This window comes from Sinocyclocheilus rhinocerous, unplaced genomic scaffold (genome assembly GCF_001515625.1).
Source record: "Sinocyclocheilus rhinocerous isolate Xijiao unplaced genomic scaffold, SAMN03320098_v1.1 scaffold200, whole genome shotgun sequence".
Classification (NCBI taxonomy): domain Eukaryota; kingdom Metazoa; phylum Chordata; class Actinopteri; order Cypriniformes; family Cyprinidae; genus Sinocyclocheilus; species Sinocyclocheilus rhinocerous.
In genome coordinates, this window is record NW_015641014.1 from 547,088 (window position 1) to 558,159 (window position 11,072).

Sequence of the window (11,072 nt, forward strand, 5' to 3'; positions counted from 1 at the left end):
ATTTTTTTCATTGTGTTGCACAAATTTCGTTGTTTTGCGGCTTGTTTCCATTGTGTTGTGACTTGTTTCCATTGTGTTACGTTTCTTTCCATTGTTTTGTGTCAATTGCGTTGTGTTGCAGCTTGTTTCTTTTGTGTTGTGGAGATTTCGTTGTGATAATAAATCAGGATCTTCTAAACTTTCAGACTTGACTAATATTTTGTCAAGAAAACCATAGAAAACCTAGATCTATGCTAAAGTCACTACAGATGACTAAGTCATTTCATTAGCTACAAATTATCAGGCTCTAATTTGGATCCTGGCTATAGAAAGGCACAAACTAAATGAAGGACATTTGCTCATGTACACATGTGGATACTTACATGCGTGAAACCCAGCTTTAGCTGAACAGTGTCAATGAGAAACAATTACAGCAAAATGATGAACAACAATGGAAATGGAGAATGAAGAAATGAGAGACTGACACTACATAAAATGATACATTAAATTATACAAAAATATAACTGAGATGGAGATGAGGTTTACATGTCTGGGTGTTTGAGGATTTCTGAAGTTTGAACAAAAACAAAAACGTTACATCCTTCATAACTTCCTAACTTACCATCCACAACATAGTCATTATGCCAAAGACCACAGATGTTGAACTCCAACAGAAACCTGTAAGTTTAAAATTGAGGATAAATTTTTACTGGCAAATCAAATTACATCTCAAATGAATAAAATAGCTCATGTTCCCCCTGGTTTCACAACCTCAAACAGCACTTACATCACAAAATGTGAGAAGAACCACTTTACTAATGCCAGCACACCATAGAAAGGCTGTGAGGTGAACAGAGGTGGATTGTCAACAGTGTCAGTACAATATAGACTGCATTATGCACTATAAAGAATAGTTTCTCTCTAATAGATGCTAAGGTGTACATACGCTGAGCAGTGGTTGAGCTCCACTAGTGTGATGATGGGCGTTCTTACACATGACCTGGTAGTCATACAGAGTCACCCTTGTAGGACAATATACAGCATTACTTCATGCTCAGATTTTGAAAGTACCACTAAACTATAAAGGAATAATTCACTGAGGAGACCAGTTACCTTTTAAACAGGCCAGATTTTAGTAACTGGGCCATGACAGATCCGTCTATTTCCCCGAAGAATTTACCAACCTGTGTGAAAGGACACAGAGACTAAAGCATACATACAGCAGACTGAAGGATTATTCAGGTTTAGATATACAGTATGACACAATATGAAATAATTTCTGAATCCCATGATGAATAAACACACACACACCTACACGCTCATAGACAGACAGATGTGCAGTGATCCAGTTGTGCAAACAGATGCCTGATTCTGCCCTGTCTGCCCCACGGCAATCTGGGATTAGACTCCATAAGCATTCATCTCCTGGCTACTGCTCACATAGCTACAATGCATGTGTTGCAACAAACAGCTGCGGTTATGGTATGAAACCATTGTCAGCATATGGATATATGCAACCAAATACAATAATACACAATTAATCTAATACATAAGTCAACAATAATGATGACATTTATCATAATGATTTAAATAAAACATACTGTTGACTAAAATATCATGATTTATAATTAACAATGCACTAAACAATGTTTTTGAAGGAGAAAAATCTATATGGTTTTTGAATAGTTAACAAAAAAAATTGAAACTTTCTGAAAATGTACTCACCCTCAGGCCACTGAAGAATTATAGGAGTTTGTTTCTTCTTCAGAAAAGATCTGGAGAAATTTAGCATTACATCACTTGCTCAACCAATGGATCATCTGCAGTGAATGGGTGCCATACAATAATGATGACATTTATCATAATGATTTAAATAAAACATACTGTTGACTAAAATATCATGATTTATAATAACAATGCACTAAACAATGTTTTTGAAGGAGAAAAATCTATATGGTTTTTGAATAGTTAACAAAAAAAATGGAAACTTTCTGAAAATGTACTCACCCTCAGGCCACTGAAGAATTATAGGAGTTTGTTTCTTCTTCAGAAAAGATCTGGAGAAATTTAGCATTACATCACTTGCTCAACCAATGGATCATCTGCAGTGAATGGGTGCCATCAGAATGAGAGTCTAAACAGCTGATAAAAACATTACAATAATCCACAAGTAATCCAAGTAATAAAAATCCCCAGTACATCAATTAAATGTCTTGCGAAGTGATAATCTTCATGATTGTAAGAAAGAAATACATCATTAAAGGGGTCATATGACGTTGCTAAAAAAGAACATTATTTTGTGTATTTGGTGTAATGAAATGTGTTTATGTGGTTTAAGGTTAAAAAAACACATTATTTTCCACATACTGTACATTATTGTTTCTCCTCTATGCCCCGCCTTTCTGAAACGCGTCGATTTTTACAAAGCTCATCGGTCTGAAAAGCGAGGTGTGCTCTGATGCGTTGTGATTGGCCGAATATCTCAAGTGTGTGACGGAAATGTTACCCCCCTTAACATACTGTAATGCGTGTCCGGCCGGAGCGACAAGACAAAAACATTAAAACCCATTATATCCAGTGGGGACATAATTACGGATTATAATGACTTATACTGTCTTTTTACGCGTTGGACCCCTTTAAAACATTTTAACATTAAAATGTCACTTCTGGCTAAAATACAAAATAAAGTCCATAATCCATAATAACACTTACTCCAGTGAAAAAGTCCTCTCACATCAAAATCCACCAACATATTTGTTTATAACTGTTTTGTACTGTTTTTTGATTGTAAATGGTGCTTGACCTATCCATATTCTTCTCCTGATTCAGACAAGATGACTTTTTCACTGGAGAAAGCAATATTATGGATAGAGGACTTGTATTTTAGTTGGAAGCAACTGCTTGAAGTTAAAAACTTAATGGATTTACAAACACAAATGATTACAAACATAGAGCCTTTCACTTTATAAGATGTTAAATGATGGACTAGAGTCGTGTGGATTACTTGTGGATTATTGTGATGTTTTTATCAGCTGTTTGGACTCTCATTCTGAAGGCACCCCTTTCACTGCAGAGAATCCATTGGTGATGTAATGCTAAATTTCTCCAAATCTTTTCCAATGAAGAAACAAACGTATCTCATTCTTGAATGCCCAGAGGGTGAGCACATTTTCAGGAAGTTTTAATTTTTTTAGTAAACTTGAACTAAGTCGTGCGCTACTCAGAATGTATAAAGGTAAGGTCACATTGATTAGTCAATTGTGTATTGTCAATAGTGTATCAATGTACAGTATGAAGCACAGCTCCCACAAAAATTACTTTTAAATCAAGCAGCCTTCTGTTGGTCAACGATTGTATGCAAGCATCATATTCATTTCTATAAAGGGCGTCATTCTCCATTTCGATGCTCCTATTTTTTGTATGCACTTTACTGTCCTATAAATAAAAGCCCAAAAGATAAAATTCAAAAAGATGTGGCAACCTTTCCCAGCTAATCCACTTTCACCAGGTCCATTCTTATTCTCTCAATCACTGTCTCATTTGAGACCCCATCTATTCGCTCCAAGGACAAGCTTGTGTTACATTATCGAGTCCTCATCTTGTCACCTGCCCTTCACACCAAACCCCCTGGGCACTGGAAACACCTGAGCACAGCTAGAGCCGTCACCTAACACAAGTCAACATCTTCCAGCTTCTCTTCTGTGAATAAATGCTGTTGGGGCATGTTGTCACAAAAGGTCAATGTGTGTTCAATGAACTGTTTGAAATACTCACATCCCCTTTTTCCTTTGAGACCAGCGTGAAGCCATTATTGTCAACAAGGTAACAGTTCACATCCTGTGAAAAACAGAGATGGATTAGAATTGACAATCTCCCTCCCACTGGATCAGAATTCATTCTAGTGAATCGGTTCGTGTAAACTGATTCAGAACAACGATTCACAGATTACATAAAGATAACACAAAGAAGAGTCAATTAGCTTCACTCACAACGCTCTCACAGCTGAGAGGACATATCCCGTCCACATCACTGCACTGCAAAGAGGAAGAAGGCAACCACAAGGGCATTAGTAAATGGACAAGAACATTTTATCAAATGCATTATACTGAGAAAACACTACAGTTGTGAAATTAACTGTACATTACGACACTATGAATGGGGTACAAATTAGGGCCTAAAAAGAGTTTTTTGCTAACAAATGGTGGTTGTAAATAAAAACTGCAACTAATTTGGTGCATGTCTAAATTTGTGTGGGGTTGTATGTACTTAAAAAAAGTAATGGGACACCAAAGTGTACCATATTAGTTGAACATGCCTTAGAAATAACAATGCAATACTTACATCTGTGTTGTTTGGCTGACCAGAGAAAATAAGGGAAGAAGAATAAGAAAACGAGTAGGAAAAGATTAAATGTTTTGGAGAGTTGTTTGTGTGTGTTGCACTAGATGATTGTGTGAAACAGGGGTGGTGTTTGAAAAGTCCTAGGTTTAAACCCCAGAAGAGACCATAAGTCATGTGGCAAGTCGCACTGAATAAAAAAGTGTTTGGTAAGGAGCAAGCATCTTGATAAATTGCTTGGAGGCCTGCAGACGTGAGCATGTACATGTACGCTCAGAACTCTCCAGTGACAAACACTATTTGCTCATTCGCCAGTTCAGGACCACAACACTTAATATTTGCTAGATTGTTGTCATAGAGTCTCCCTTTACACTACACACACTCAAGAAAAGTCGGTAAAATACAGCTCAGTGTGGTGTGTTAATATGAAGGAATTTTCCGTATTGATTTTTTTTTACAGATGTTTCATTTTGAATTACTCATAGCTTTGCATAGTGTTTTTGGGTTGAAGGAAATGTACATAAATTCAACAGAAAATGTACACATTTTCTTGCAGGACATAAATAATAATAAATAACTAATATGAATATTTTTGAGGTAAAACTCACTTGTTTGGCAATAGACAGGAGCACTCTCTCCAGCAAGTCCAGGGATGCTTGCATTCCAATAGCTGCACATGGAAGAAAAAGGAAAATCAGAAAACTTTTAAGATCATTTTATAGAGGTTGCATTCTTATTTCCAGTCAATTAAATAGTTTTGTGCAGAGCATTACAAAAAATATATATGTTGGATAAAAACGTCCATAAATATTTACAATAATGTTTCCAGCGACTTTAAAATCCTTTTATAGACAATTTCTAGTGAAATTAAATATTTTAGAGCTGGTCATATCAACACATAATCATAACAAAATAATATTTTGATGACAACTTCCATAAATACTTTTATAATAATATATTTAATATATAAATATATAATATAATATTATAATATATTACATATTTTATAATTTTTCCATTATTTTTCAGTTGTTTGTGATTACTGGATATTTTTTATATAATATTATAGAGATTTCATTCATATTTCTAGTCAATTAAATATTTTTCTGTGCTGAGCATTACAAAAATATATATATTTTGGACAAAAATCTTTTATTGAGACAGTACTCACAATTTCAAATGAAGTAAATATTTTAGATATTGTCATAACAAGATAAATAAATATTTTGCTAACAATTTCCATAAATATTTCTATTAATTTCCATGATTCTTCTATCTCTGGAAATCTGCATTTTAAAATTCCCTGATATTTCCAGGTTTTCCATGAGCGTAAGAACCCTGTATTAATGTTTTGCTTGACAACATCTGTTGACGCTGTATATCACACGATTAATCCTTATATGTTCAACATCATAAGCTACCACAAAGAGTCATAAAAAAACTGAAGAGGCTACCAGTTTCTAAGCTGTATCAGCTGGTGTTTTATCTCTTCTGCCCCCTCCTCAGTCCATCCATCTCTCTCTCTCTCTGGCCGTGCAGGCAGGCACAGACTGTTCTAATGTTAGTCCTACTTACTGATGTGACCCACGCTCATACACACTCTGGACTTTTCAAGCTGTGAGCTGCCAGTTCCTCTTGTTTCTTTCATTTTCTGTTGATTCGCTCACTCTGTCTTGAGAGGAGTAATCATGAGGACCCCTAGATGAGGACTGCTGGAAGGTATGTTTCAGGTCTGATTTGCTTTTAGTGCAGTCATAATCATTTCTCACTGATTAGGTTAAAAAAAGCAGTGGTCGTTGTTTGTGCTATTCAATATTTAGGACTTCGTTAAACAGAATAATTGCCTTCTTTACAACAATTTTAGTATAATATAAATTCATACCATTCGATTCTTAAATCTATGCTTTTAATAATTTTCTTTAGGGTTTTCTTTCTATTCTAGATCTATAGAACATTCCACTTTAATCAGATATAGAAATATCTGGGATTTTTTTTTAACAGATTTCATTCAATTTTATGTATTATGAAAAGTGCACATTCCAGCACGCACAATTTGATCCTCTTTTCACTGATAAAGCGGATGTTGTTCTCAGCTCTGATTTATTATCTCAAATTCATGTCAGGTCTGTGCTGTTGTGCTGACCTCATGATGTAATATATGTTCAGCCTTCACAGGGCATTCATTGAACATTTTAATTGTAGTCAGCTTATTAGTAATGTTGCATAAAATCTGTACCAGCAGAACATGCATCATAGCACCCATCCTTCTTTACTCATTCTTTTAACAGTGTTTGCTTTGTTTGTTACCAGTTTTGCAACAACTACAGCAATCCCAAGTGAATTCAACAAATTTCCTGGTGGATTCATCATGATGGAGAAGGAAGGCATTCATTTGGTGTAGACCAGTGGATGCTCCTCCAAAGGTTTGCTCAGGAACTGTTACAACAGGGTTTGGTGGACAATGCGGTCCAGCATGAACATTATAGGTAAGATCCTCAACCTATTACAACATCCTCAACTTTCACGATTTCCTAACCCTCTCCATTTTCTCTAGTTTCCTCAGGTCTCTTGATGACTCTTCTGAGCTCTTGTGGAACATCTACAAGATGTCCATCAGGCTGTTCCTGCAATGTAAACCACACAGCCTGCAGTGACCTTAACCAACTGGCTTCCTTGGACTCCATCCTGGACCAGCTTCCCTTTGACACAAGCTACCTCAACCTCTCAAATAACAACTTCACCACTGTGGAACCTGGGAGTTTCTCCAATTTTAGTGGCTTGCTACATTTAGACCTCTCCAGAAACCTTCTCTCCAGCATCAACCTTGGGTGTTTTTCCAATCTCAGCAGTCTGCTTCATCTAGACCTCTCCAGAAACCTTCTCTCCAGTGTCTTCCCTTCAAGCTTCTCCCACTTGAACAACCTGGAGGTCCTGGATCTCTCTGAAAACCTCCTTGTGAGGCTCCCCGTTAACTTGTTCTCTGACCTCGGCAGCCTAACAGAACTGGTTCTAAGAGACAACAGGCTTAAGGAACTGAATCCAGAACAGTTCAAAGGTCTGACTGAGCTTAGGCGTCTAGATCTTTCCTTTAACAGTCTAAGCTCCATGCCCACACACCTGCTGGATGGGCTCCAGAATCTAGTGTGGCTCTCGCTTATGGGCAACAAGCTGAGAACTCTGCAGCGGACTTCACTTGAGCCAGCGACCGCTCTACAGCAACTTCTGCTCGATGGAAACCCATGGAATTGTAACTGTAATTTAATTCCACTCAAGCATTGGCTGGAATGGATTGTATACACAGGTGAGAGAGGTCATTTATCACTGCTGGGAATTAGTTATGCACAATATATCAGTACCATATCAGTTACAGTATCTGCCGATTTAGAGAGATTTAAGAGATTTAAAGTCACAATGTAAAGAAAGTAGCGACAGAACCTATCAAATGTATTGTGATGTAAATGAAAATAAAATTTGTTATCAAAAAAATGTAGCGAGAGAAGTGATTCTATCCTTCAATTATTAATTGACAGGAGGCGGATCAGAATGTGAGTTGCAGTCGATTGTAATAAAGGGACAGGGTTTAAGTGGACTGAATGATTAGAGAAAACCGCCATATATCACCAGAAAGAAGTGTTTTGTTTCACCGGATGACTTTAATTTGCAAGCTCATTTACTCTATTTTTACATTTAGATTACCTTTGCCATGATTTAATTCAATTAAATAATTCAATAACACTCTTAATTGCAATCTTTAACAAATCTCAAAATGAATACCCATATTTCATAGTGTCAATTATAATGCTGTGATGTGTTAATTATAATGTTGTGATGTCTAAATTCACTTGTAGCATTTAAAACTATTTTTTACAGTTTTTTAAAGATGGTCCAACCATCAATGTTCAGTGACTAACATTAAATCCATTAAATTAATCATAATATAATATAATATAATATAATATAATATGTAATTATGTGTCTGTGTGTATTCAAATTAAACATAAAATAATAAATTATGAATGAATAATATATATAATTCTTTTTATTATATTTTTTCACTGATTTATTTTTTATTTATTTAGACAAATTAATATAGAATTTATTACTGAGAATTTATCAGTTAATGGCCAAAACATTAAATTACTTATCGGCTTATCAACATTTGTAAGAATTTTCATATATTTATATTTATATGTATATTAATTAAAAATATTATATATATATATATATATATATATAAAACAATACAAAAAAAATATATTTAATAAAAATGTTATTGTGAAATATTATTACAATTTAAAATAACTGTTTTCTATTTTACAACTATAAATTAAAATTATATATATATATATTATATATTAAAATATAAATTTAAAGATACTCTATCTACATATTTAACATAAACCAATACATTTCACTTTTTTTATTTTACATTTTAATATCTTAACTTCTGGTGCTCTTCGGTCACTTTTGACCGGAAACATTTTTGTTTTTAATTTTTAAAAATCACAGCTTCATCTGAATGGTATGAAACTTGGTGACTTTTATGGCATTTGGAATGTGAACACACAAAAAAAATTGAGGATCGAACAGGCTAAATGGTTGTAAAAAAAAAAATAGACACACTTGTGGTCTTCGGTCAAAAATGACCGACCATAGGAAATTAATGGGAAATTGACAAAAACTGCAAATTTTTGTGTGTAAAATCTACAAATCTGCCACAATGCAGAAAAAAAGTACACAGCAATGACGGGGTGAAACTCTAAAACATCAAGAGTGCAAAACCAACAAATCCATTCACACACACACATACACACACTCACACTCACAGACACACACACACACACACACATACACAATTATACACATTCAAATGAATTGGTATGGCTATAACGGTATAGCCATAACGAGTCAGAAAATTGAAATAAGAGGTTGAAATCAGATCAGACCCAGAAGGATTAAGCTATGAAAAAACAGTCCTGTTCATTTTTGTTACATTTTTATAGAATTTTAAAGTTTTGTGTAACAAAATGCTTTCTCTGTGTTCAGGTTTGACTGTAGTAATAATAATTCAAAAACTGACGCTTTAAATCAACATTTCAAATCAAATAAAATCTAAACCTTTATAAAAAAGTTGTCTTTGAAAATGTCTAAATATATATCCAAACCAACAACTTAATAAAAAGAAGTATTTATGTCTAAAAACAATTAGAGAATTTATAGGCCTTTTATATAGAGCTATATGGGAATCTATGGGCTAAACCATGGAATTGCAGATGTTTTTCTTATTTTACTCCCATCAGATGGCACTAATCTGGCTTAAACAATTGGATTTTAAAGGCATTGTCTCTATTGTAACATGAAATACTGCCATAATTGAAAAATAATAGAAAATATTTGAAAAAAAACATTTTGTATTATTTTCAATGGGAAAAATGTATCATAACTATTGCATAAATATTAATTAGTGCCATGAAATTCTCTCAAAATACAAAAGAAAAAATATTATTAAACAAAAATATGTTACATTGATTTTACTGGGGGGGGAAAAAGTTACATTTTAGGTGTCCGGTCACTTTTGACTGTGAAGACCACATGTGTGACTCCCATAAAAGGAGCACCAGAGGGTTAAATTGCATTTCAATTTCCATAAAAGTTATATGTCTTTCTCTTTTATCATTCCATAGGTGGCAGCATAGATTCCGCCAACTGCTCCTTTCCTGCTAATTTGCATGGTAAGGATCTTCGCAGTATCCCTATGGAGATGTTCAGACACTGTTACCCCCTCTATCTGGAGACCAGGGACCCATCTGCAGCCGAGGGCCACCAGGTACCAGCCGGGTCGGCCGGAGACTGCATGTGCCAGCGCTACCGGCCTGTGAGTGTGCGTCGAGCGACTGCCACGGTGGTGGTAGCTGGGGTGGTGTGTGGCGTGGTGTGTGTGATGATGGTGGTAACAGCCACCTACGGCTGCATCTACGCAATGCTGATGGCTCACGAACAGCAGCAGCTGATAGAGAGAAACAGCCAGCGGCAACAGCCGCTGATGGTGGCAAAGGAACCAGAACAGGATGAAAAGGAGGATCTGATGCCGACTATCGGAAAGGGAGCAGAAGCCACAGAGTGCGTAGTGTGGATGGCATTTCCTCCAGAAGTGTGTGTTTAAAGCACATGAGGAACCTATCGGAAGCTATAGTTTATCATTGATGTACATAGATTTATAAATATTTGTTTGGGAGCGAGAATTGGAGAGCAAATGACCCGATGTAGTTCAGGAGCAATTACAGCTCCTACAAACTGGCTCAAAAAGATTCAAAAAGACAAATATATTCAACTACTCTATAGCTGTTAAGTAGATTTAAAGGGGTCCTATTATGCTTTTTCACTTTTTCAACTTTAGTTAGTCTGTAATGTTGCTGTTTGAGCATAAAAAAGATCTGCAAAGTTATAAAGCTCAAAGTCCACTTCAAAAGAAGATATTTTATTTAACAGAAATCACTTTACAAAAACTACAACGAACGACTCGTTTGGACTACAACGCACATTTTCCGGGATTTGTGATATCACAAATACCGACGAATGGGACGAGACCTGGTTGAGCTGCACTAGAGAAGGCAACAAGTGTTATCACGATGTCGGAGACACGCTAGCTTTCCCAAGGCAGACGAACTTAGAGTGGTTACAATCATCCGGGTTTAAATCGCGCTCAAATTGATTTGATATTGACGCAATATTTACACTGAAGCTCGCAGCAGGCG

General features: G+C 35.5%; 2 protein-coding genes across 3 annotated transcripts in view; one reads left to right on the forward strand and one right to left on the reverse strand.

Moving 5' to 3' along the window:
* LOC107753542 (voltage-dependent calcium channel subunit alpha-2/delta-4-like) overlaps window positions 1-11,072 on the reverse strand; it is a 45,522-nt gene that overhangs the window by 1,939 nt on the left and 32,511 nt on the right. Inside the window, exons 27-35 of one of the 2 annotated variants that reach the window (XM_016569703.1) lie at window positions 4,926-4,987; window positions 4,321-4,335; window positions 3,969-4,013; window positions 3,754-3,816; window positions 1,093-1,163; window positions 926-1,001; window positions 767-819; window positions 602-657; window positions 363-383 (exon numbers count right to left, since the gene is read on the reverse strand). In XM_016569703.1, coding sequence (XP_016425189.1) covers window positions 363-383; window positions 602-657; window positions 767-819; window positions 926-1,001; window positions 1,093-1,163; window positions 3,754-3,816; window positions 3,969-4,013; window positions 4,321-4,335; window positions 4,926-4,987 — 462 coding nt within the window. The remainder of the gene's footprint in view (window positions 1-362; window positions 384-601; window positions 658-766; window positions 820-925; window positions 1,002-1,092; window positions 1,164-3,753; window positions 3,817-3,968; window positions 4,014-4,320; window positions 4,336-4,925; window positions 4,988-11,072) is intronic. The other variant, XM_016569704.1, reaches the window with a different exon arrangement.
* lrtm2b (leucine-rich repeats and transmembrane domains 2b) lies at window positions 6,501-10,527 on the forward strand. The gene is made up of 3 exons (XM_016569705.1): window positions 6,501-6,803; window positions 6,872-7,618; window positions 10,002-10,527. Exons 1-3 carry the CDS (start codon window positions 6,779-6,781, stop codon window positions 10,478-10,480), a joined length of 1,251 nt encoding a protein of 416 aa, XP_016425191.1. The 5' UTR covers window positions 6,501-6,778; the 3' UTR covers window positions 10,481-10,527.

Excerpts from the sequence above, each read along its gene's own strand:
- lrtm2b (XM_016569705.1), top strand. The coding sequence starts at position 6,779 with ATGCGGTCCAGCATGAACATTATAG. Across the intron at positions 6,804-6,871 it reads GTCCAGCATGAACATTATAG|TTTCCTCAGGTCTCTTGATG; the intron begins GTAAGATCCTCA and ends CATTTTCTCTAG. Across the intron at positions 7,619-10,001 it reads GGAATGGATTGTATACACAG|GTGGCAGCATAGATTCCGCC; the intron begins GTGAGAGAGGTC and ends ATCATTCCATAG.